This window comes from Oryx dammah, unplaced genomic scaffold, assembly GCF_014754425.2.
Source record: "Oryx dammah isolate SB20612 unplaced genomic scaffold, SCBI_Odam_1.1 HiC_scaffold_28, whole genome shotgun sequence".
In the NCBI taxonomy this organism is placed as follows: Eukaryota; Metazoa; Chordata; class Mammalia; order Artiodactyla; family Bovidae; genus Oryx; species Oryx dammah.
In genome coordinates, this window is record NW_024070212.1 from 65,595,146 (window position 1) to 65,622,925 (window position 27,780).

A 27,780-nucleotide genomic window follows, 5' to 3' on the forward strand; every position below is an offset into this window, starting at 1 on the left:
AAATTGAGATCACACAATTAAATAATGAGGTGGAAGAGCAGACAATGTAGGAGGGGAATTCCAGAGTGTTCGCATGTTCAAAAAGGTAATGGTTATGGTTCCTATCGAGGTCCCGACCAGCAGCTACTCACCTTTGCTGACATTATGCCATTTTGCCCTCTGCAACCAGGTGGTCTTCCATGCCAGGTACTGGCCAGGTGGGGTGACGCAGGAGCCTGGGGTACTCCACCTGAGGACACCTTTTCTCAAGAGTTCTTTTCCCTCATATTCTGATAGAGATGAAACCATTTTAGATGTGTTTCATGGAAACAAAAGTTTGGGGGGATATTTTATTTTTAAGATAAATATACGGTTAATTTTTATAGACCTTCGGTAAACATCAGTTGGATTCTCAGCAGCTTAATTAAGCTGTCAAGTTTAAGGCAGGCTATACTCATCTCATTTAGCCTCCTTTTTGTAGTTGAATCGCAGAAGTCAGAGCCCAAAATGTTTTTCCCTTTTTTGCTTGTGGTATAGCATTTGTCAATATTAAATTTAATTTGTGCTAAGAGCAGCTCACTAACAGTGAGAAAACAAAGCTTGCTGAACTTCATTCTGTGAGTTCAGAACACCCAGCATAGCGAACCTAATGAATTCAGCAATATTATTCTACTGAATCTAGGTCAACTCTGTTGATTAAAAATGTTATAGGTTTAAGGACTGACCCTATAAAAACCCACTTAAAATTTAACTATTTTACCACCTATTCTGTCTCTTGTACTTCTTACATGGAAGGATATATCCCAACTACCAATCCAATGGGCCAACATTAAGACGTCATCATCAACAACAGACCTTTATTGAGCGCCTATTGTATGCAAGGCACTGTGCTAGGCATGGGGCTACAGAGACAAAGAAGAAAGCAGTCCCTGCTCTCAAAGAGCTTACAATCTAACTAGACTAACAGGACACACGCATAAAAAGACAAAAGACAATCCAAGGTAGCATATAATATTAGGTCACTGAGTAGAAACAAATAAGATTGCCCCTCCCCCCTTTTTTTTCATTTCTATGGTGGCTCAATACCCTGAATGGGGGGTGGGGGGATGAGGGAACTGGAATAAAAGGGTTACTCCTATTCATTTATAAGCTGTGTAGACACTCTCTCATCTTTTCCATTCCAAAGTATCTTCTGGCAAGTGCTACAACCTTGGCCATTGATTCACTTTTACCCCAAAGACCTTGGTATTGTAGTTCTCATTGAGGTGCCCTTTTGATAGGATAGCCCACTGTTCTGGCTTTCCTGGGACTGTCTGGATTTTAGTACGAAATGTCCAAATTTTGAAATTCCTCCCCTTTTCTCCTCCCTTGACCCTGGGGAAACCAGGATGGTACTTCTGAACTACCTGTTCCTGTAGCTCTCCCACCTACTATGACCATTACCCTGGCATGACTCACCCCAAATCTGTTCCCCAGTTAGGTCTCTAGTTGAAAAATGTATAAGAAAGACCTTAACAAGCCCCCAAAGACTGCTGGTTTAAGAGCACACTGTAGACAAAAGAAGACATCAGGAGAGAATGACAGCAAAGACAGAAAGAGGTTTACGAGAGAAGCAGTGTGGATGCAAGCAAGACATGATTGGGTGAGGAAAGAGAGACATACGGGTTAACATCACCTCCTAACACAGAGAGTGGGAATACAGGCCCTTCTCTGAGTAGGTCCGTTTAACAACTTGAATCATCATGCCAGTGGAATCCAGGGTATATTTCTAAAATGAGGTCCCTCCTACCTAAGTGCAGATATTTGGGCTTATTAAATAGATACATATGTGTTTAAATAACCACTCTCATTCCTAATTTCAACATTTTCCTTCTTTCTAAATACCCTTACCATCTAAATCAATAATTTTAATTTTGAGGTGAGTTTTTACTTCAAAATGAGGTTATAACCTTCCACTTGTCATGGAATTCAAATAAATCAGTAACAAATAGAACCTCCGAAAACAAAGATAATCTGTTTTGAGTGGTCTTGTTTGGAATCCGATACACATATCCAATGGTAACCTAAGGATTCCAAGGAACCTCATAGAAATTTCTCTTCTAAGTACAGGACTCTGTGTTTTGCTTTCATTTATTTTTTTTTGGAGAGAAGCTCCAAGTCTGCAATCTTAGGGCCCTGGAAGTTCCTGCACGGCTCTGGTTTTACGTCTGGCCCTTAGGAGCACATCCCAGGGTTAGTGAAGCACAGGGGCTTAGCTACCAAACACCCATTAACCATAATGGAAATCACACAGCGAAGGCCCCACGCAGTTCACTGAATGTTTACCTCCTAATGTTCTTTTAATGTATGTTTTCTTGGGTGAATATTTACTGTAGAATATTAAATGCAAGATTCCTGTTTTTATGGGCCATTTGAAGTGATTGATTTTGTTTGTGCCTTCCCGTATCCTTGCCCGTAAAGGCTATCTATTGTAATGGCCTCTATTCAAATGTTCTTGTGTTGAAATAACAGACTCACGGATGGGCCAGCCATGGCTTTGAGTTGCTTCGGTCTTAAAAGCTAGGAGGAAGCTGATGACAAAGCTGAGGAGAGAGGGAAAAGGTATATAACATAATGAGTATGACTCAGGCTTCAAATATAATCGGATATTGAAATCACTGAGGTCTGTAAACGTGGTTTGTAGTTTTTTTATATCAGAGCTGATTTTAATGGCATTGCACTGTGTTAAAAATGATAGTCATGAAATGATTTGGCAAGATAGTTCAATTGCTCATAACCAGGTCTGATAGCACAACTTATCAGAATACTAGGTATTTTCTTTAAATGCTATAAGAAAATCACTGACTAATAATGATTTCTTACGTATTTATACCATATTTTTAAAAAATATAAATTCACATACATATCCTAGCCACATGTAGATTTAAAATATTTCCCAACAAAGCCAGGAATTTCAGAATTCCTTTGATTTACACTCCTTTGAGTATTTGAGAAGGGAAAGTTTCAAAAAAGATGGAGCTATCATATATTCTTAAAAAACAAAACAAAAACAAAACCCCTAAAACCTAAAGATAACAGACATTTGAGATTATTATTGGATTCAGTAATATAGCTACATTTTTGCATGTCCCGAGTATGCCTTTCCGAATTTTCATAAAAATAAGACTTGTTAAAGAAGCTATTTACATCTGAGCAATATAATCTCTTCAAGTGACAGGAAATGTGGCCTATGTTCTTGTGATTTTTAGTACGTTCATAAAGTATTGTTTGTTCAGAGTTCGTGCTGTAGAAGAGATTGTGCTGGAATAAAATTCCTTTTGTCTCCTTAAAAAATTGAGAAAATTTAAAGAACACATTCCAATATGTCTTGGACAGACATTTCAATTGTATTGACTTTTTACAGCTCAAGCCACACTGCAAGAATACCAATATTGTTTTTGCTATATGAGTATCTGGACTGTGTTTGCATCTCAATAACAGTACTCCATATAATTAATAGTACTAGTTCAAGAGAATGGAATTTAAGTACTTCATAAGGAGAAGGAAAAGATGGTAATGTGAGAAACCTTCTTTAATCACAAACCAGGTCATGTTTTGTAAAACAACGTCAGTCTACATACATAATATTTGCTGGTGCCTTCAAATCTGGCATTAGAGAAATTAATTCCTCCTAAGCCATGAGTAAAGAAAACATTGATATATTTTTTAAAAGGCTATTTTTGAACAATATTACTTGCATAATTGAAATCTTCCATACTAGCTGATCTTGGCTTTGAATAAAATAAGTCCTTTATACTCCTGAAGACCAGGGAACGGCAGTGAATATAAGATTTGCAGTGAGTGAATCTGAACAGTTCATAGGATAAATGAGTCATGTAACGGAAAAATCTTGGGTTCTCTTCTCACAGATTCACAGAGGTGTAGTTCGTTGTTCTTGTAGTCAGAGAACAGCATGAAAGTTCTCCCTCCTGCCTCCCTTGTTCACAGGGAATAGTATGAAAGTCCCCACCTCCCGCTACTGCCGCAATACACATACATTCTCTCTCACTCTTTTGGTACAAAAAACACCAGAGAATCAGGGGATCAATTTTTGCCTATGGGGTCCAGGGAGGAGGTATTTTTTCACCACAAGGGGGAGCTAGGTAGTAGGGAGATATAAAGTGAAAGTGTTAGTTGCTCAGTCATGTCTGACTCTGTGACCACGTGAACTGTAGCCCACCAGGCTCCTCTGTTCATGAAATTCTTCAGGAAGAATACTGGAGTGGGTTGCCATTCCCTTCTCCAGGGGATCTTCCCAACTCAGGGATTGAACCTGAGTCTCCTGCACTGAAGGCAGATTCTTTACTGTCTGAGCCACCAGGGAAGCCCTTAGGGAGATATAAAAGGCCCCCTAAAATAAGGCTCCTGCGACTGCAGGAGCCCCGTCATTCCAAGTATAAAGTCCTTATGTAGCTCAACGAGATGCTCATTGAGAGAATTTCAGATCTGGCATGAAACTTCAGTGACGTCACTGTCTTCTGGTACAGTGACATCACTTTGCAGAAGAGGAAACTAGGGCTTAAATGAAGTGTCCTACATTAATTATTACCCAAGCCAACTGTCTTTCAGTTTCTGTTGTTGGTCTGGTTTTTGTTTGAACAACACAGTTTTTGGTTTTCAATATTGTCATTTGGAGCATTTCTGCATGTTGGAAAATATCATAATTGTTCTTGAAGCCTGAGGGTTCAAAAAATGCAATACAACGTTTCCAAGCCATATACCGTTGCTTGCTAACAATGAGCGCTGTGAGCACGGTAGTTCATCTCCCAGTTCTGGGCCTTTTCCAATTATCATTCAGGATTAAATAATTAGGAGGGATAAATTACCACATAATCATAATCTATAAAAATACTGGCCTAGCGCACACTAAAAAACTCTCAATAAATAAATATTGGGCATTTGCTTATGAAAGTGAAGATGTACTCTTCAGAAATCATGTCTGTATTTTCAAGGCTACTCTTTATAAATCACACATACAGAGTTCAACAGATAACAAAGGTTATAGTTCAGGTTAGGATACAATTTGATAGAAAAATGACTTTAGAGGTGGTATTTCTACAAAGGGATACATCTAAGGTTGAGTTGTTTATGTCTCAGTTTCGAAGGCAATACTTAAAAAGATCCTACACACTTTCTGCCATGGCAGCATCACTGAAATGTGCATTTGGCTCCTAAGGTAACCCCTTTAGAAAGGGACAACACTCACTAGCATGTATTAATTCTGGAATCTTCCCTTATGGACCAACTGCACTAGCTTGTAGTCATGCCTCAGAGGCATCTACACATGGTACCTCTTGAGGAGGAAGCTGTTCCTGCGACCAGTTTTGTTCCTCTTTCATGTCTGGTGTTTCAGGAAGTTCAGTGGCCCAATGTTTGATACAGTGGGGTTCTTGGGATTTCCGTCTGGCCACACACATTCCTCAGAACACAGGTTTATTCTCAGAATGACTTGTAGCAAGAGATTCTGGTTTCCAGTCTGGTTGAAAAAAGTGAATATTGAATGTCCGTGCCCAGTTCTTAAAGACTCGTTTCTCTGTGATAAAGCGGTGATGACTACCCTTCCGTCCTCGCTCGTGGGACAGGTACATTGTACATTCATCAGGCCCAAAAGGTTCATAATAGTGATAAGGTACTGAAAGGTGGTTGGGATCCCTGTAGGAAGAAAATGAAATAACTGATTAAAACCAAAAAAAAAAAAAAAAACTCCTTTCACTGATTGAGGTAAGATGTTATCTTTAATAAGCTGATAAGCACAAACTACACTTTCAAGTTAAATGAATTTCAACAAATGGCTTTTCTGATGTTTAAGCAATATACACATAGAGAGGTTCTGAGGTTGTGAAATAAAGTCAGTGACCATCGTGATCAGTGAGAATAAACATCTGCAGTAAGACATTCAGGCTTTTAGGATTTAGAAACTACATAGTCCTAAGACCCAACTGTAGTTCTGATTTCCACTCTTGTCCCATACAATCTGTTTAGCACAAACAGTTATGATAATATTTATAAAACAAAAACAGATCATTCTGCTTCCCCACTCCCACCCCTCTCCAAACCCTCCAGAGGCTTCCAGCTATACTAAGAGCATGGCCTACAGGGTGTAAGCTAGCTTCACTCCAGAGCCTCTCCTAACCTACTCAGCCTTGTCTGCATGCTCCTACCTTACTGGCCTCTCTGGTGGTCAACTCTGCCAAGCTGGTCCCTCCCCTGAGGTCATGGCTGTTGAGGGCAGTTGCCTGACTGGTACACCCCCTCAGTTAACTCCTCACTGCTGGGGATTGACACAGATGTATCATCCTCAGAGAACCCTTAACCAATGCCTGCCCCCTTCTCTCCATCTCACTTGGATTTATTTTCTTTCTTTTTGTTTTTTAAAATATTTATTATTGGCTGTGCTGGGTATTAGCAGGATCTTTAGTTGCACACTAACTCTTAGTTGCAGTATGTGGGATCTAGTTCCCTGACCAGGGATCGAACCCAGGCCTCGTGTACTGGGAGCATGGAGTCTTCCCTGAACCACGAGCGAACTCCCTGCATTTATTTTCCTTATGGCATTAATTGGTTTCTGAAACGCTATTGTTGTTTACTTGCTTCTTGTCTATTTACAAGAATAGGCCTTTGTCTTATTCCTAGCAAGTGCTCCATATCCCTGTCTCTATATTCTGCCTCAGAAGAGAAATACTGGCTCTTTCTTAAAGGTAATGTGAACAGGATTAACATGAGGGGTGGTTGGCGCCCTGATGTTGGATTACTAAAATATCTCACCCTCTAAGAGCTCTGGTCTCAGACCAGTTTCCATTCTAGGCCAGTCCATTCCATCTCTTCCGTGTTGAAGTCTACATGACAAGAGCAGTCAAGATATCCCAGTAGATTACCCTTCCTACTTTGACCTACACTCACCAACCAGCCTTGCTGCAGAAACTAAGTTTTTCTTGTCTCTCTTATGGCTTCTCTTAAAAGGCATCCCAGCTTCCTGCAAACCACCTTACAGCACCTGATGCCCTAGGGCCCCCCTCCCAGCACTCGGCTCTACTCTAAGTACAGTAACTTGGTTTCCCAGAGATGCTCATCCTGCTAGATACCTATTCGCTTTCTTTAGAGATCAATACACAATGGCTTTTAGAGTAGCAACTTCACTGAGGTCAGAGATTGAAGTCTTTTATCAAGAGGGGTGTCGAGTTTGTGGCTCTGACAGCGATAAACCTTTGAGCTTCCTCTCCTCTGAGGTTAAAGTTCTTCCAGGAAGAGAGATTTATTTTTGTCATGCGCCATTTAAACATTCTTCATCCTGGGTTGGATGCTATGCTGAGTTAATACTTGGCATCTCTATTATGCTTGTCTCGGAAGTAATTCTGTGTTTTATATTAAGACATCAGATCCCGCCCTATCTAGTTATTATAGAGTTCACTTATTTATTTCCCTGGTGGCTCAGACAGTAAAGAAGCTGCCTGCAATGCAGGAGACCTAGGTTTGATCCCTGGGTCAGGAACATCCCCTGGAGAAGGGAATGGCTACCCACTCCAGTATTCTTGCCTGGAAATTTTCATGAACAGAACTTTGGCAGGCTACAGTCCGTAAGTTGCAAAGAGCTGGACCTGACTCAGTGACTAACACTTTCACTTATTTATTGCGCTAGAAATTAGAATCCCCTTCAAATTTTACTAGAAGTTGTTTTCAACACAGAAAGTGTGTGGTAGGAAAAATTCAAGTTGGAACTGACCAGTATGAAGAAAATAAAAAAGAAATAAAAAGTTTCGAGACTTATCTTTCCTAGATTCATATGGCATAATTTGGGGAACCATGCTAAATTCATGTCACCAGAGTAGACTTGGTGTTGAGTTTTTACTCCAGCACGCATCAGGTTTTAAATCTGATTCAGCTAAGTTTTGAGCATATTATTGGCATCAGTATGACTAAAGAAACAATCAGGTTTCTAAAAATATCATGAGATTGATTTGGCACCTAGGAATAGAGGGAAATTGGAAACCAGCTAAAGGACACTGTAGGTTCAATTTCCTTATTCAGGAAGACCATCTCCTTGAATGAAAACACATCTGGCTCCCTGCTGATCTCCTCAAGGGAGAATTAAATTTACATCTTTGGTTATTATGGTTTCAAAGGTGTCCAAATAAGTGCGGGTTGTCTCCACACTTTAAAACTTTGTCCAAATGGCAGAAAAGTGCTTGATGGGATTTATTATAGAAGGCAGAGCCGAAGCAACTGCAGGAACAATCTCCCTGTAGATTGTCAGCATGCTGTTAGCTGTCATCCACTGTGCCATTCAGAAAGCCCTTCCTTTAGAAAATTTCAGGTTATAATTCCTCGAGCTTTTTCTCAAACCTGACTTTCTATAAGCTGCTATAGGTTTTTTCCCTCCACCTGATCCAAATGAATACAACAATAAGAATCAGCAGAATTTCCACATCAGGAGGCTACTGTTGTAGAAGGGAGGATTCTGGCATCCAAGTTGCTGGTGGGGGCCAGGGGATGCTCAGGGAGTGACGGTGTGTGGGTGGGAGGGCTATGGTAATTACAGAGCCAGTTTGTTCCCTAAGTGGCTGCAGCCTGTCATCAGCACCCCAGGGGCCAGTGTGGGAACAAAATCCTGCAGAATAATGTGAAGAAGGAATTTTCTTTTTCTTTATAGAGAAACCAGGTGGGGAGGATAAAGGAACTAATGTTTAGTGCATTGGAGGAGTTTTAAAGAAACACCACGCCTGTGCTCCACCTCCACAGAGTCTTGTTTAATTGATTTGGAGAGGGTCCCAGGCATAGGTATTTTAAAAAGTGACTTGGTTTTGTGTATCAAAATAAATAATGGCAATATTGAATTGTAAGTCCCATAAAGTAAAATAGAATAAATATCTATGAGTCCATGATGATTTCAATAAATTACTGATTAAATAAACAAATGAGGGAGAAGAAAAAGCATTTCCTTGCAGTATAATTCCAATTCATACTCTAGAAAAAAATGAGGGAGTAGAAAATCGCCATTAGAATAATGCAGTAGTTACTGCAGGCAAGATGCATGAATGAATGGAATATGATGGAGGGGGAGATGAGAAATAGATTATTTGCATAAAGCACCCCCCAGGTATTTAATGACAAAAGGAAAAAATAGTAAATTGACAATGAGTAAACCCAGCAGATGACACCATACCCAAGTGACCAAGGTTAACATCACCAGTAGTAAGATATTTTGACATCATGTACCTCTTGATATGAGATGCAACTGCTTCTGCGGCGTCCTTCTCAGTAATGCATAACCTCAATCTAATAATGAGAAACTATCACACAAATCCAAAGCAATGGATATCCTACAGCAATGAGCAGAATTTTTCAAATGTGTTGGAGTCATGAAAGATATGGAAAGACTTAGGAACAGTCACAGACTGGAGGAGACTAAGGAGACATGATAAGCAAATGCAAAGGGAGCCTGGATTGGGTCCTGGAGGAGACAAAAGGCATCAGTAGAACAAAATGGTGAAATCTGAATAAAGCCTGCGGTTTAGTTGAGAGTACTGCACCAGCGTTAATGTCTTACTTTTGAGAACTGCACCAGAATATTAACTTTAGGGGAGCAGGATGAAGGATATACAGAAACTCTCTTGTACTATTTTTGCAATGTTTTCTGTAAGTCTAAAACTTTTTCAAAACAAAAAAATTTTAAAAGATAATAATGTGGGACTTTCCTGGTGGTCCAGTGGTTGGGAGTCTGCCTTGCAATGCAGGGGCTATGGGTTCTATCCCTGGACGGGGGGCAGGGGGTGAACTGGGATCCGATATGTCATGGAGAAACTGGGCTGTACACTGCAACTACTGAGCCCCCGTATAGCAACTAGAGAGCCTGCACGCCACAGTGAAAGATCTCCTATGACTCAACAAGGACCTCATGTGCCATAAGTAGGACCCAACACAACCAAATCATAAATAAATAAATATTAAAAAAAAAACAGTGCTCGTGCTCAGTGGTGTTCGTCTTTTTGCGACCCTATAGACTGTAGCCCGCCAGTCTCCTCTGTCCATGGAATTTTCCAGGTGAGAAAACTGGAATGGGTTGTCATTTCCTCCTCCAGGGCATCTTCACAACCCAGGGATCAAATCACAATCTCCTGAGTCTCCTGCATTGCCAGGAGGGTTGTTTACCACTGAGCCCCCAGGGAAGCCCTTTTTGAAAAGGTAATAATGTTATAAAGTTATGTAGGAGATCCTAACATGCAGCCAGGTTGAAGACGGCTGATTTAGTCAAGTCCCTGCCAAATCAGAGCTTCAGTTCAGTTTGGTTGGTTAGTCGTGTTCCACTCTTTGTGACCTCATGGACTGCAGCACCCCAGGCATCCCTGTCCTTCACCAACTCCCAGAGCTTGCTCAAACTCATGTCCATCAAGTTGGTGATGCTATCCAAGCATCTCATCCTCTGTCGTCCCCTTCTCCTGCTTCCAATCTTTCCCAGCATCAGGGTCTTTTCCAATGAGTCAGTTCTTCGCATCAGGTGGCCAAAATATTGGAGTTTCAGCTTTAGTATCAGTCCTTCCAATGAATACTCAGGACTGATTTCCTTTAGGATGGACTGGTTGAACCTCCTTGCAAGCCAAGGGACTCTCAAGAGTCTTCTCCAGCACCACAGTTCAAAAGCATCAATTCTTCGGCGCTCAGCTTTCTTTATGGTCCAACTCTGACATCCATTCATGACTACTGGAAAAACCATAGCTTTGACTATATGGACCTTTGTTTGCAAAGTAATATCTCTGCTTTTTAATATGCTGTCTAGGTTTTTCATAACTTTTCTTCCAAGGAACAAGTGTCTTTTAATTTCACGGCTGTAGTCACCATGCTTATTTTCTAAACTCAGTTCTAGCCACTGATATCACTGGCAGCAGGAGTTGGTGATGTGCCATTTTTTTAATCTTCTAAAGCTAAGCTTTGCAATTATGAAAAGCTTATCATTAACAGGTAAGGGTGGATACTTCCATTTCTGGGTATGACCAGATTGACCCTGATTTCTGGATTTGGCCTGGATTATCTACAAGGCTAAAGATCCCGATGAAAGAATGGTGCTTTTGTTTCTCTTTAGAGCTCTCAGACACTCTCTTCAAACATACTTGTATTCTCGGCATGGTATATAGTACCACATGGCTTAAAGCTCAATATTCAGAAAACTAAGATCATGGCATCTGGTCCCATCACTTTATGGCAAATAGATGGGGAAACAGTGGAAACAGTGGCTGACTTTATTTTTCTGGGCTCCAAAATCACTGCAGATGGTGACTGCAGCCATGAAATTAAAAGACACTTGCTCCTTGGAAGGAAAGTTATGACCAACCTAGAGTGACTTCACTTTCACTTTTCAATTTCATGCATTGGAGAAGGAAATGGAAACCCACTCCAGTGTTCTTGCCTGGAGAATCCCAGGGATGAGGGAGCCTGGTGGGCTGCTGTCTATGGGGTCGCACCAGAGTTGGACACGACTGAAGTGACTTGGTAGCAGCATCAGACAGCATATTACAAAGCAGAGAAATTACTTTGTCAACAAAGGTTCTGCCTAGTCAAGGCTATGGTTTTTCCAGTAGTCATCTATGGATGTGAGAGTTGGACTATAAAGAAAGCTGAGCGCCAAAGAATTGATGCTTTTGAACTGTGGTGTTGGAGAAGACTCTTGAGAGTTCCTTGGACAGAAAGGAGATTCAATCAGTCCATCCTAAAGGAGATCACTCCTGGATATTCATTGGAAGGACTGATGTTGAAGCTGAAACTCCAATACTTTGGCCACCTGATGTGAAGAGCTGACTCATTGGAAAAGACCCTGATGCTGGGAAAGATTGAGGGAAGGAAGAGAAGAGGATGACAGAGGCATGGACTCAATTAACATGGCTTTGGGAGCACTCTGGGAGTTGGTGATGGACAGGGAGGACTGGCGTGCTGTGATTCATGGGGTCGCGAGGAGTCGGATATGACTGAGCGACTGAACTGCACTGACCTGGCAGGTAGTCAGGCAAACTTTGAAGAATAGAGTTGAATCAACATCTGTCAAGTGTCCTGGTGGTTCTGAAACTGGCTTGCTCTGGACACTATAGAGCATTCAGAAGAAAGTGTTCCCCTAACAGGCCTTCTCACACAGCTCCTGGCCTGTGAGGCCCCATGAGACACCTTCATTCTGTTGCCTCGCTTTCTTGTCTCACAGCCTCTTTTGGAAGGAAACTGCAGCACACCTGAAGTGGAATAGTACTTGTGTTTCTGGGGCACAGGAAACACTGAGAGCCTGTAGCTGTCCACCCTTCATGGATCAAAGGGGACAAGTGAGTCATCTGAACCCTGTATCCACTACCAACCACTCAGGCACCTCAGAAACATTGTACCCATGGGACAGAGGAAGGTAATGAGAACACCCAGTGACCAATAAGATTTGGTCAAATTATAGCAGAGATAAAAGAAAAAATTATGGAAAAGTTAAACATCTATGAAAAAATACAACAATTGATTTTAAGTTCACTTCATAAAATGTGAACCACACGGATGCATTATATTCCATACCCATCCTCTGTAAGCATCTACGTGGTGGACTGTTGCCAGGTAGGAACTTGCCCTGTTAGACGCTGGCAGCTTTATTAATGTTCACTAGCTAATAACTCTAGCAGAATCAACTCTCTGATATTCACGATACCTTTGAGATGTCCTTCACATTATGGATGAGATATTAATTTAGTTCCATGACAGTGATCACTCTGAGTCATTACTCTGCTAATTAATACTCAAGAAATGATGGGTAACAGAGAGTTGTAAACTTGGTAATGTGTTAAGTACGATCAGAAATAAGATTACTAGGTAGAATTTAAATGCTTGGCTCATTATTATCACAAATAATTTACAATGGAAAATGGGATTAAAAATACTCACCATAACTTGGTTTGGAAAGCAATGATAACAGATCTTTTTCATTGCAATTTATAGTCCATCTAGAGAGAATGGATTTGCCTTCCTATATGGATATGGCATGATTTAAAGGTCCACATCCACATAATAATATATTTTGAGGCTGTCTCTGGTGAGACATGACATTAATTTTCTCCAGCTTTCTGAACACTGATGAGCCTGCAGTCGGAGTGATAGAGGCAGAATAGACTGATGCCTCATGCCTGAACCTCTCTCTGAGGACCAGTGCTGGCCTTGGCTGAGAATGATACAGGTGGCTACCAGTGACTTCTTTGGATCCTTGAAATCTGAATTTGCCACTGGTTAATTATACTCTTCACTCACCTGGCACTTTTGATCTTGGAATAAATATAGAATTAGTCTCCTAAACACTGCCAGGGAAAGAAAGGTTTTTATTTATTCATTGAGTTAATCAATACTGAATACACACTATGTGCCAGAAAAAGTGGCAAGAACTGGAGATACAAACGTGGCTTGAGATAGGACCACTTCCCTTAAGGAGATCACAGGCTGATGAAGAAGATGAATGTATCACCCAGTGAGGTGAGCAGAGGAGGAGGTGGCAGAGGCCCCAGGAGGGGCCTAGGTGAGGTCTGACCCAGACAGAAAGTCAATGAAAGCTTGGAGGAGGAGGATCTCTGAAGCACTGGAGTGAGATGTTAAGAGTTTTGCCTTTTGAGTCCTGGAGACCTGAATTCAAATCGCAGCTCCATCACTTTCCTGCCCTACAACTTTGGCAGCTGTTTCATGTCCTCAAGCTTCATATGGAAAATGTTTACCTCCTGGGATTATCATCAAGGTCCAATGAAATGGCACATGTATTCACAGTAAGTATAGGGCCAGCACTTGGTATGTGTAGAAAAATATCAGCCATTAATACTACAGTGAAAAACTAGTAGCAATCAGCCAGATTAAGGATGAGGGGATGGACATTTCAAGATAAGGGCAAAGGGACAGGTGTGCACAAGGTGAGCTCCTTCTTAAGTTCCTCATTGTGGCTAAAATAAGTGTGTGAATAGAGATGTGTGTGTGCTTAGTTGCTCAGTTGTGTCTGACTCTTTGTGACCCTGTGGATGTGCTGTAACCCACCAGGCTTCTCTGTCCATGGGAGTTTTCAGGCAAGAATACTGGAATGGGGTGCCATTTCCTCCTCTAGGGAATCTTCCCAACCCAGAGTTCGAATCCAAGTCTCCTCCACTGCAGACAGATTCTTTACCCACTGAGCCTTCACTGAAGAAGCCAGGAGATGAGACTAAAGTGGCTGCAGAGGGTAGGTCCTGAGGGCTTGTGTGCTCAGCTAGGGAGTGTGAACACTGTTCTAAAAACTGTGGGGACCTACTGAGGGGTTTTGGTGACAGAGCTGATTTGATGGTTATCTAGAGGAAAGAGACCAGAGTTGGAGAGAGTAGTCAGAAGGCTACAGTGGCACCAAACTGAGGAGGAAACGGTTGCACACCAGTCACATGAGTTTTAATCAGTGTTAGTTACTGCCAGGTTTTGAATAACATGTCCTTCATCTGCCAACATGGTCATTTACACATTCATTGCCTCCATTTGTGATTTTAAATATGAACATAGGGTTATTATTCTCCCCAAGGAATCCATGCGCCTGAAATACTAGAAGTGGCTACTAGAAGTTTTCTGGCCAATAAATGGCAATCGGTCTGTGGGGAGGGCCTGGCTGCTAGAAAGGGAAGGCATTATGGGGGTGTTCAGTTGTATCTGACTCTTTATGACTCCATGGACATAGCCCACCAGGTTTCTCTGTCCTTGGGATTTACTTTCTCTGGAAGTAAGTCAGGCGCCTCTGGGTGGGAGGGGTGAGAAGGCCAGACCTGCAGGAGAACTGGAAGACAATGACAGCTCTAGGCCTGTAGGGGATAGTCTACGCACACTTCTTAGAAGTCAGGCACTCGTGGGTTTCCTCAGCTGTCTGCTCCGTAGGATATAATTTAGACCTCTACTCTCTGTCCTACCCCACCCCCCTCCCTATATGTCCCAGCATTCAGCAAGCGACATTGATTCCCTTTGGGTCACTGCCATGCTAAGCTGATGGAAATGACTGCAGAATTAGTCCAATCTTTAGTCTTTCTGTGCCTCAATTTCCTTGGCAATGAGTAAGTGATGATCAGATTCTCTTTAGAAGTGTGTGAGGGCCTTTCCTGGTGGCTCGTTGGTAAAGAACTCACCTGCAACGCAAGAGACATGGGTTCGATCCCTGGGTCTGGAGATCCCCTGGAGAAGGAAATGGCAATGCACTCCAGTATTCTTGCTTGGAAAATCCAATGGACAGAGGAGCCTGGCTGGCTACAGTCAATGGGGTTGTAAAGAGTCAGGCACAACTGAACATGCTCGCAATGCCTTCCCCTTCCAGGAGCCAGGTCCTTCCCACTGACTTTTTAGCACTTACTGAACAGCTTCTTAAAATGTACTCATGGGTATCCACAAGTGCAGATGAGCGAATCCTTTCACTTGGTAGATTTATCCATGCTTAGCATACAGCAAGGTTGTGCCATGCCTTTCTCATCTATTATCTCATGGGATTATCACATAAACCCTGGAGGTAAGTACTACTGCTGTCATCATGCAGACATAGAAACTAAGGCTTGAGGTAGACAGTCAAAGTAACTTGCCCAAAGTAACGAAGGCTCAGTGAGGCTCAATAACTTTCTCAAGGTCACATAGCTTCTGAGAGGCAGAAATGGCTTATGTTCACCCATTAAATACCCTTTTACTACAGCATGAGAGACAATGGGCAGGGCCATTATCCATTCGGTATGTATGAAGCATCTGCTATAGGCCAGGATGGTACCTATCTACTGTCCTGGGTACCACGGCTCCAACAGCGATCCCAACACACAAAAGTCTCTGCCCTCTAGGCGTTTATATTCTGGTGGGCTCAATCAGCATAGGTCTGCTATCTCACCTTTCCTGTGATATTTTACTTTTGTAAGCCCTAGAACTCATGATACACATACTCTGCTAGCCTTAGAGTTCTTAGCTTCTTTCAAAGTCAGGACAAAACAGGGAATGGTCAGGCCAGTAGCAAGATTAACTTATAAGTTGCATTTTCATTCTTTGGTGGCAGATGTTGTTTGCAAGAGACATTTAACTACAAGTGGCTCTGCTGTGTTAGATTTCCTGGCAAATGAGGCTTATTGTAACCCTTTAGAAAGCAAGAGCTGTGGCCTATTCTTTGAACACCCTCAAAATTCCTTGTACCTTTCTGGGAAACTCCTGAGTCCTTAAGATAATATTAATAATTATTAATAGTTTGTATCTCTTATAGTATAATGTATTAATAACATGAATGACATTAATAATCTTTCCTGTGTTAGGCACTGTGTCAAACATTCTACATCCATGATCTCATTTAATCCTCACCATGACCCATTCACTTTTTATTATTGTTTTCTCATCCCCATCTTGCAGATGAGCCTCCACCATTTGGGACCTGGGTGCCTGGTGGTTCAATCCAAGTGTCCAGGGCATGAAGAGGAAAGGAACTTGGGATTAGTCTGTGCTGCTCCTGGTCTTTCCTTCTTTTCCTTTCTAAACAGGCATTGGGACTGAAGAGGATGCTATCTCCAGCCTAACCCTCTGCACCAGAAGTCACCCAGCAGACCTCTCCACTTTCCCCAGAAGGACGCTCGGGGTAGGGACCCTCCTGAAGAATTTTTGCCAAAAGCATCTTGTGAGAATACCTATGGTACCTCTGGGATGGTGACTGAGGGACAAATTCTGAGCGGGTGGCAATTCCATCCGGTGCATGGGCGTATCTGGACTTCCTTACTAGTGTCGTTCCAGAAATTGCTCCCATCCCACGAGCACTAGGTTGTGAGGAACTAACTCTGAGTAAGAGAAAGGACAAGTTAACTTGCCTTTCATTTGTTTTCCATAATAAATGGAATATTTCCTTGAACACTTTAAGTCATTAACATTTCAATTTATTTATACTCTTTCTCTTTGGCATCTTAACGGCAATATTACATAATTACATCTGCCATCTAACCATCAGCTTTGATGGCTCTTGGCATGCCCGAAGGGGATGCTGCCACTGCCTTTGCTGGCCTGTTGGTTTGAGGAGGCAGTTTGCTTTTTTTAACACCATCCAACCTAACTTTTTGCATGGCGGTTGTTAAAGGGGGAAACAAAGCCAGTGCATGAAGTGGTGAGGAAGAGCGTGAGGGTCCACGCTCACTCTGGTCATGTACTGGGCGCTGCTCCAAGCACTTACGTGTATTCACTTATTTAATTCGCCCGCCACCCTACGTGCATGCACGTGTGCTGTCTCTTCAGTCGTGTCTGACTCTTCGCAACCCTATGGATTATAGCCCACCAGGCTCCTCTGCCCAGTATTCCTGCCCACTCCAGTATTCTTGTCTGGGATTCTTCAGGCAAGAATACTGGAGTGGGCTGCCATGCCCTCCTCCAGGAGATCTTCCCAACAAACCTATGAGGCAGCATCTGTTATTATCATCACATCCACTTCTAATGGCAACGAAGCTGAGATACAGAGAGACTGAGTGACCTGCTCGAGGTCACACTAGGTTAGTAAGTGGTGGGGCTGGGCTTTGAACCTGTGCCATCTGAGTACAGACTCCATATCCTTCCTTACTACATTATGTCTTCCCTGGGGATTCATGAGTCCAAGAAGATTTCACAGGCCTGTTCTATCCATGCCTTTCCTTCTCTGTGACCTGACTGTTACATATACATTAGTGCTGCTGCTGTGTTGTCTTTGGGTTAAAAAGGATGGGAGGGAAGTGGCAAAGCGGTAACGGCATGATGCCTACTTCATCATGCTTAATCATCCTTGCCTCTAACCTCCCAATTGTAGATTTTATCCAAAGATCCATGGCCTCTGAGAAGCTGTTAGGTTTAAAACACATGAAGGTATGCATGCATGCCTGCTCAAGTGCTAGGTCGTGTCTGATCTGTGACCCTGGACTATAACCTGCTAAGTTCCTCTGTCCACGGGATTTTCCAGGCAAGACTACCAGAGTGGGTTGCTCGGTCCTCCTCCAGGGCATCTTCCTGACCCAGGGATAGAACCTGTGTCTCCTGTGTCTCCTGCATTGCATATTCTTTACCACTGAGCCACCAGCCCCACACGAAGATATCAGTGAGTATAAATTTTAATGAAAAAGTTGAGAATGCCCTCCTACCCTAGGTTTTACCATTTGAAGATCAGAACTGAGTCCATGTGCAGGTCAGCAGGCATGCCTGAGAGCTAGGAAACTTTCTGAATTTATTGGCACCACTCCTCTAGATTACAGGTGGATTTTCAATGAGGCTTTCACAAATCAGGCCCTGAATGTCTCTCAGTGCATCTCTGAGTACATACCAAACTCTGTCTGGGCACATGCCAGGAGGTAACTTAAGGTAGCAACAGAGATGTATGTTTGTTTCCTTCAAAGCGATACATCAAAATAATTATGCCTGTGCTTTTGGTCTTAGAAGCACAAACTGAGGCTGCTGATGTGGAAAGGGAAAGAGACTCAGAGGAATATTTTAATTTTAGGAAACAGGCCTACTGTCAAAGAAACTGCCCTCTTTAATTCATTAAAAATCACCACATTCCTTTCAAATGAGAATAAAAATAATATTTCTTAATGCCATTCATCGTTAATATTATACCAATTATTGCATTACTTTTGGTTGATAAATATTCAGAGGATAAATGAAGCCCACAAGATGGATTAATTCTACAGCAGCACAAACAAAAAACTTTCAATATTTTATATCACATAATTAAATGCTGTTTGTTGTTTCTAGAACCAGGACTTGGGACATGTTAATTAATTGCTTTAAAAAGACAGTAAGACATGTCTCGTGGTTGATATTTGGAATCAGATATTTATAAACACTGCATAACACTGCTGATGAATTATGTGTGCAGAATAAATCCTACCTGCAGAAGTCTGGGGGCACCATGCCATAAACATTGATCCTGTCACAGAGTTCCAGGGCTATTGTCATCGTGAACCAGCCAGTGCTGAGCCAAGTGTTGGAGATCTTCCTGGAAGGAACGATAGTTTAGTCTGCAAGCTGGTAAAGTGATCATTATACCCCTTCCATCTTAAATCTTATCTGGAACAAGGATGACGATATACATACACACTCTCTCTCTCCATTTGATAAACAGCCAGAACTTTAGCAGATAGCAATATGTTACCAATACCACCATATTCCGTGATACAATGGTAAATGATGTCAATGTTCCTTTATGGTGGGTTCTTAAAGGACGTCTACGTAGTCATGATCAATGTTTATGTGCAAGTTATTACCAATTAAAAAATATTTATTTATCTATTTATTTGGCTGCATTAGATCTTACTTGTGGCATGAGGGCTTGGTTGCCCCATGGTTTGTGGGATCTTCATTTCACAACCAGGGATAGGATCCATGTCCCCTGTATTGGAAGGTGGATTTTAACCACTGGACCACCTGGGAAGTCCCACCACTCAATTTCTTGTAAGGCTACAATCCTCATGTGTCAAATCTTTTTTAACTAGAATATTTGACTAGCTATAAATATTCTTTTTTCTCCAAGCAGGGTGGATAATGAAAAGATTATTAAAATGAATAAATACATTTTTATTGGTCTTTATCTACCAATTGATTGATTGATCAATCAAATGGTTGTAGGGTAGAAGCTTGCCTTTAACTAGACTATGACACCCAAATCTTGACTGAATGTCTTTCCTTAAAAGAAGTCCATTCATTTAGGAAGGGACTAATGATCAGAGGAAGAAGACACAGGAATGCTTATGTTTAATTGAGTATTTGCTTTATTTTCCATCAAAAGAGTTAGAGCCCTATGAAAATTTTTATTAGAAGAACCAAAAATTGACAGAATGTAAGGATTGCATTGGTGGGTTTCAACATTCATTCATTTACCCATTCAAACATCTGTGTTGAGCTCTAACCACATGCTGAGTCCAAGGGTAACTGTGGAGACATAGCATCAAGGTCTCAGTTGACCTGTGAGGATGACTTGGTTCACCATGCTATGCTGCTGTGGATATTAATTTCAATTCTTTGGGGATTGCTATTTTTATTTTTTTCCCCAGTGCTTATTGTAGGCCTCATTAGCCAGTTTTAAAACCTTATCCCCAAGGTCAGACTGCCTGACTTTGCCCAGCCATAGTACCATATGTGATATGAATAGTGGAGCTGCAGAAAAGCTTTTCTACTGGCACTGCATAGTACCCCTCTTTAAGGAGGAAGAGTTTTTGTTAAGCAGTTTGCATTATCTCCATTTCACATAAGGAATAACAATCAAAAAAGGTGTTTTAAGAAGTCTTTTGTTTTATCACATACTTGACAGGAATGGATAATTTAGTCATTCCTGAGCTCATGGCTTCAACTTTCTACTTCTTAATTCTTTTACTCATTTTTATTTTCCATTCTATTGTATCCTGATCCAGTAATATCCCAGGAAGTACATTTTAAAGATTCTCAAGATGGAAATAACACAGATTTGTATCTTACTAGTTTCTATCATTCACCAGCTGAATGACCTGAGGCAGGTTACTACTATTCTTTGAGTCTTGATTTCTTATTCAGAAAGCAGGCATGGGAAGCTCTATCTTCCTGAGCAACTTGTAATTTCAAAGACTAAGAGAGACAACATCATAAGAAGCATAAAGTCTGGTATGTTGATACATCAAGATCCCTTCCTCCTCTCTTGATTGCTAGTTGGGAGCAAATTAAGTAAATAATTCAGCCATTACTCTCAGTGCTTTTTAACACACACAAAGAAACTGATATTCTTCTAACATGGCTACTGGCTCTTACGTAGAATCCATCATCAGTAGTTAGGGAAGTAATGAGAAAATTCTGGGACCTCCAGTCTACACAGGTATTAACGGTCCCACTTCTTTCTCACCAGGACTATGTATTCCTAAGGCCTTTGGGACTGAGGGGGTAGCAGAGCTGAGTGGGGGAGGGGAAGGGAAGGGCGTGCCATGCCTCGTCTTCACCAAGGCTGTGACGTTGAGATGGCCAATTGTTCTAGACTTAAACTAGGTCAGTGAATAAGCAGGAGAATGTGGGGCCCAGGAAGAGAATGACAGCTTATTGATATCCACAGATTCCTGATCCAGAAATCACACCTGTGTCCCTATGATTTCAAGTTGTAGGAAACATCAAGAGGGCTTTTTCCCAGTGGCAGAAACTTCCCCACAATTTTGACTTTCTTTTGTGTGATGTAGTAGAAATACAAGCCACATTCTGAAATATAGGAGGATGGGACTCTACAGTAAAAGGTTTAATGGGTAAAAATGGGGAGAATACAAAATGGAGGACTAAAGAAACCAATATGAAGATTTCTTTAAAGTGCCACTTAAAATTCCCCAGACCTGCAAAATAATAGCCTTTTGGAAAAGATCACAAGCTACAGACATTCAGCTGCCCTGCACTGTCTGTCTAAAACGATTCAAACTCTTTTTCCAGCAAAGGAATGTCTACTGTTTTTACACTTAATCAGCTGTAATGAAGGAATATGAAGAGCTGTCATGTGCTTATTAGGGAAAATGATCAGATATTCTTTTATATGATGAAGTAACACACTGAGCTGATAATTCTATAGTGCACACTAAATTACAATTAAAGGCCTTTCTGCTCCACCAGAATCTCATTTATAATCTCTATGGAAATATTCTTCCTGCAGTTATTTCATTTATGCTTCTTTTATCTAATTACTATAATATTGGTTCTGAATCATATTTTCCTAATGTACCCGTATTCAATTATAAAGTTATTTTCAAGTACAGTTACTTTCTAATATCAAAGAATACCACTTGGCCATCTATGTCATTTGTCATGCTTCTTAATTGCAGATTGTTTCTGAGCCACTTTTTTCTTTACTTTTAAGTAGGGTGAAACTTCCATAAACCAGAATCTACTGAATTATCCCATTTCTTCAAAATATTAGCCTGAAATGAATGTCCAGATCATGAGATGTGCAAAATCAGATATTCCATACTAAATGTATCTGTAATCCATGCTACTGTGTTAGGTTTCAAGAAAAGCATAATACAGGCAATACTGTTAGACACTAAATGTTTTGTGTTTTAGTTTACAGAAATAGTTTTGCCCTAAAGGGCTGTTTCTGACTTTGTTCTTTCAGCTTGGGGTACACTACAGATTAAGAATATGGACACATACGAATATTGAGTCAGTACAAGATCAGCTTCTTTTTTTTAAGTATACTTAATGGCTCAGATGGTAAAGCGTCTGTCTACAATGTGGGAGACCTGGGTTCAAGCCTTGGGTTGGGAAGATCCTCTGGAGAAGGGAATGGCAATCCACTCCAGGACTATTGCCTGGAAAATCCCATGGACAGAAGAGCCTGGTAGGCTACAGGCCATGGGGTCGCAAAGAGTCGGACACGACTGAGCGACTTCACTTTCACAAAATTTATTTATTTATTTATTTATTTATTATTTATTTTTGGCTCTGCTGGGTCTTTGTTGCTGCACAGGCTTTTCTCTAGTTGGAGAGAGCAGTGGCTACTCTCTAATTGTGGTGCTTGGGCTTCTCATTGCTATGACTTCTTTCATTGCAGAGCATGCGCTCAGTTGTTGCGACCTGTATGTGGGCTCAGTAGCTTCAGTTCCCAGGCTCTATAGCCTGGGCTCAGTAACTGTGGCACACAGGCTTAACTGCTCTTCTTCCCAGATCAGGGATCAAACCTGTGTCTCTTGAGTTGGCAGGTGGATTCTTAACCACTGAGCCACCTGGAAAACCCTTACTTCTTGCGTACTGCAAAAAAGGTTTTCACTGGTCAGAATTTAATGAATTTGGTGAGTGGGTTATGTCTTAATGTGAGATTGTTTCCTAGAGGTCTGAGGAGAATCAGGATGGAATGACGAATCTCGAAGTTATCAACTTAATCCCTTAAGAAGATCCAGCATATGTGTAGGCTAAGTTGATTCAGTCACGTTTGACTATTTGCAGCTCTATGGTCTATAGCCCACCGGGCTTTTCTGTCCATGGGATTCTCCAGGCAAGAATTCTGGAGTGGGTTGCCATGCCCTCCTGCAGGGAATCCTCCGACCCAATCCTTCAATGTGGGATTGAACCCGTGTATCTTGTGTGTCTCTTGCGTGTCTCCAGCATTGGCAGGAAGGTTCTTTACCTCTAGCTCCACTTGGGAAACCCCAAGAAGATCCAGAGCAATGTGTAATTATTTGATATAGCTAACACTGCAGCAGTGTTTCAGGAATATTTAAATCTAGCAAACAACCATTAAACTCAAAAGAGAAGTGTTTTCTATTGAAGAGAGTGTTTTTACTTATTTTGAATTTTCCAAACACAGAAATTGAAACTGTAAATAACTTCCTTCATTCTCCTCTTATAAAATGCTCTTTTGATTAAAGAACTCATACAAATGAGCAACAGTCTGTCTTATTTGTGGTTTTTAAAAGATAATGAATGACTGGATTTCATGACAGTGTGTGATGATGACAAAATCCCCTGTGTGATCTACTGACTGGGCTAACCATGGAATTAGTCACCTGGACCTCTATGGAAGGAGGCCACAGTGCCAGCAGCTGGGTCCTGCTCTTCTCATTCCATCAGAAATCATACTTACTCTTGCCTGACCAGCCCTCCAATGATCACAAAGATTTCCAGGATTTAAAAAGAAAGCTCTTCCCAACAAAGAATTTGAGGATAGTGAGCTCTATTCTTTCTTTAAGACTGTTCTCCATAATGAGTTGCTTAAGCTAGCCCAAAGGATTTAGAACTTCCTATTCTTTATTTCTTGGGCTCCAAATTCACTGAGGGTGGTGAGTGCAGCCATGAAATTAGAAGACACTTGCTTCTTGGAGGGAAAGCTATGACAAACCTAGACAATGTATTAAAAATCAAAGACATCACTTTGCCAACAAGGGTCCATGTAGTCAAAGCTATGGTTTTTCCAGTAGTCATATACGGATTTGAGAGTTGGACCATAAAAAAAGGCTGAGCTCTGAAGAATTGATGCTTTTGAATTGTGGTGCTAGAGGAAACTCTTGAGAACCCCTTGGACTGCAAGGAGATCTAAGTAGCCTATTCTAAAGGACATTAACCCTGAATATTCATTGGAAGGACAGGGAGGCCTAGTGTGCTGCAGTCCATGGGGTCCCAATTAGTCGGACATGACTGAGTGACTGAACGACTGAACAGCACCTTTTGTTAGAAAGACCGACGCTAAAGCTGAAGCTCCAATACTTTGGCCACCTGATGTGAAGAGCTGACTCACTGGAAAAGACCCTGATGCTGGGCAAGATTGAAGACAAAAGGAAAAGAGGGTGGCAGTGGATGAGATGGTTGGATAGCATCATTGACTCAATTTACATGAACTTGAGCAAACTTTGGGAGATAGTGGAGGACAGGGAAGCCTGGTGTGCTGCAGTCCATGGGGTCACAAACAGTTGAACATGACTTAATGACTGAACAACAACAAATTCTTTATTTATCAGAAATTGGCTCAAGAACGATTTTTGTTAGGAAAGGGGTAAGTTATATCATTAAATGTGTATTAATTATAAAAGTACATGTTTTTAGAATTGAGGAAATGAGTAAAATTTAATCATTAGACCAGTCCTATGAAGCCTAGTCACTGTGTGCTTTTCACATGTGAAGTTACTAAAAGGTTAGCTATTTTGTCCTAGACTATGCAACTAGTGAGGGACAGAGTCAAAATTCCAACCCAGAGCTGTGTATTTGGACACCGCACTGTTCACTGTGTACACCACACTATTCCTTTCGATACCTGTAACTGTCTTTTTCTTCACTGAGATTTAGCTGATTCCTCACCCTTTATCTCTGCCTACTCTCCAGATGCCCACCATGCCACCTCACCACCAGCCCTCCTGCCCACAGTCATAGGGACTCTTCTCCAACCCCTTGTAAGTCTTCTCACTTCTCACCTTCTCATACCCATAAGGGCACTTTTCTCTCTGCTTCTCAGGTTCTTCTTTACCTGGATAAATACTTATTGACCATGGCCTCTGCTTAAATACATCTTTGGGAGAAAATCTTTCTACCAGATCCTCATCTTCTAGACCAGTGCTTTTCAAAAGATTTGGACTTACAGTAAGAAATACATTTTACATCGTGATTGAGTGTATATGCTCACATGTATTATACATGGTTTTCATTTCATAGTTTTCTAAAGCACATAATTTAGTGCTTTTTAGTATATTCACAGTTATGCCATCATCATCCCTATCTACTTCTAAAATGAATTTATCACATCAAAAAGATGTCTCTGTATATGTGTATTTTTATGTGTAAAACTGAAACAAATTTTATTTCATGAAATAATACTTTCCTTACTTACTGTGGGGAATGAATGCTGAAATTGTCTTTTATTACATCTATTCCATTCTTTCTATTATATTAAAAAAATCTTATAGTGACTCACTGCATGCATTTTGTGTCCCATCACGGATCTGTAACTAACAGTTTGGTAAGCCTTGCCCTAGACTACAGCCCGTCTCCCTGTCCCACAGGTCAGAGGACCATTTTCTTCCCCTCACAAGACCTAGCACATTGGCCACTATTTGGTGAATATCTGCCCGTCCTAGAAGACTATATTTCTGGAGGGCAGGTTCTACATCTGCCTTATTTTTGACTACATGTATTTCCCATATCAGGTGCAGTGAAATAGCAGGTACTAATAAGTATCTGTTGACTGAATAAATATTTGCCTTTGAAGAGAAAAACAACCCTATGCACTTCTTTTTGGTTAGTGTTCACATGAGGAAATAAAATGCAAGAAACCTATTATCTTGCCCTCACTACCAATGTATGTCAGCAGCAGTGTCACCTCTTCCTCCAAAGTAGGGATATGGCCCTGAATTATCCACATAAATACTCTCTTCACTCTGCCTATAAATTCAACTTAAACAGTCCAATCTCCAGGAGGACCCTACAGATGAACTCTGTCTACAGCATGAGCGGCAGGGCCATAACAAAAAGCCTTAAGCAAGAGCTTTTAGAAAGAATAAGTAATTCCATTGGCAGTAACATGGGCGGACCTAGAGCTTGTCATATTAAGCAAAGTAAGTCAGAGAAAGACAGATATCATATGATATCACTTACATGTGGAATCTTAAAAAAAAAAAAACCTGAATGAATAAACTTATTTACAAAACAGAGACAGACTCACAGATTTAGAATAAAAACTTACCATTACCAAGAGGGGTAGTGAGGGAAAGAGATAAATTAGGAGTTTGGAATTAACCACTCCTATATATAAAACATAAACAATAAGGACTTATACTGCAGCACAGGGACTATATTAAATATCTTGTAATAACCTATAACAGAAAAGAATCTGAGAAAGTTTATATTACACATAAGTATAGATATATATAAAATTATATATAGTTGTTCTCCATATATATATATATATATATATATACACAAACATATATGTTCTCCATACATATACATACATATATATGTTCTCTCTCTCTCTATATATATATATATATATACACATATATACACAAAACTGAGTTGGGCTTCCCAGGTGGCTCTGTGGTAAAGAATGTGCCTCCCAAGGCAGGAGCCTTGAGAGGGTGGGTTCAATCCCTGGGTCAGGAAGATCCCCTGGAGTAGGAAATGGCTCCCCACTCCAGTATTCTTGCCTGGAAAATCCCATGGACAGTGGAACCTCAGTGGGCTACAGTCCCTGGGGTTATGAAGAGTCAGACAGGAGTGAGCACACATATAACTCAACTGCTTTGCTATACACCTGAAACTACAACATTGTAAATGAAATACACTTCAATTAAAAAAATGATTAAAAATTTAAAGAAAAAGAAGCTTATCTGACATAAGCATTAAAAAAAAAAAAAAAAAAAGCTTCGCTCTTGGTGAGCTGGCCAGCCAGGGAGAGCGTCTGCTCGCCCTAGCCCGCCCCCGTGCCGCCTCTTGCCCTCGCCTCCGCACCTGTCTTTGCCGGTCTCGCGCTTGAAGAGCTCGTCGAACTGCAGCATCTTGCGGCGCGTGATCATGAAGGCCTTCAGCCGGGGCAGCACCTGGCTCAGCAGCTGCAGGTTGTTGTAGACCTGACCCTTGCCGTCGCGACGCATGTAGCTGCTGGGGCCCCAGAAGATGAACACGGTGCCCTGGCTGACGTTGAGCAGGTCGTGGCGGTTGCGGAGAATCCGCTGAATGCTGGAATGCGCGATGACCCGTAGGCTGGTGCGGTTGCCAACGTCCCGCCAGTAGCCACGCGTGGGGGCGTCGTTCATGCGAATGACACATTCAGTCCGGTCAATCTGGGCGCCTTGCCTGCTGCGCAGCAGCTGCCCGGAGCTCGTCACCAGGGCGCAGTCCGTGCAGTGCATTTTCAGGGGCTGGAAGGAGAGGGAGGACTCCATCAGTGGAAAATGCTCTCTTGTGACCAGCAGGTCACTTCCCTGCATCTGGGGGCTGCCTCTCTTTTTTCTCCTCCCTCTTTTGCCAAAATATACCGCTGATGCTATTACCTCATCAGACTGGTGTCAGGGAGCACTGGACAACAGGAAAAGAGCCAGCAGTGACCTGTCAAACGTGGGGGTCTGGGCTTCACTGATATTAACATATCAGACTGTCATAACAATGTAACAAGCTTGCTGTGACTGCCATTTTACAGATAATGATACCCCAAGGCTCAGAGACATTTTAAAAAAAATGCTCAGATACATAACTAGCAAGTAATGAAGTCATGCTTTCAAATTCAGGTCTTTCTGAATCCAAAGTTACCCCTAAGTTGAAGAAAAGACTATATACTACAATGTGCTCTGACACTGGTTTTGATGCTCTTGACTCACCTGATTGGAA

The 27,780-nt window shown here is 41.5% G+C and overlaps 1 protein-coding gene across 1 annotated transcript; it reads right to left on the reverse strand.

Annotated features, from left to right (window-relative positions):
* Positions 1-816: 816 nt before the first annotated feature.
* On the reverse strand, positions 817-27,383 carry LOC120856554 (alpha-N-acetylgalactosaminide alpha-2,6-sialyltransferase 5). The gene is made up of 3 exons (XM_040231925.1): positions 26,905-27,383; positions 18,863-18,970; positions 817-5,670 (listed from the first exon to the last, which is right to left on the reverse strand). Exons 1-3 carry the CDS (start codon positions 27,381-27,383, stop codon positions 5,439-5,441), a joined length of 819 nt encoding a protein of 272 aa, XP_040087859.1. The 3' UTR covers positions 817-5,438.
* Between the last annotated feature and the right edge of the window lie 397 nt (positions 27,384-27,780).

Excerpts from the sequence above, each read along its gene's own strand:
- LOC120856554 (XM_040231925.1), bottom strand. The coding sequence starts at position 27,383 with ATGCAGGGAAGTGACCTGCTGGTCACAAGAGAGCATTTTCCACTGATG. Across the intron at positions 18,971-26,904 it reads CGCGAGACCGGCAAAGACAG|GAAGATCTCCAACACTTGGC; the intron begins GTGCGGAGGCGA and ends CGTTCCTTCCAG. Across the intron at positions 5,671-18,862 it reads GTGCCCCCAGACTTCTGCAG|GGATCCCAACCACCTTTCAG; the intron begins GTAGGATTTATT and ends TTCTTCCTACAG.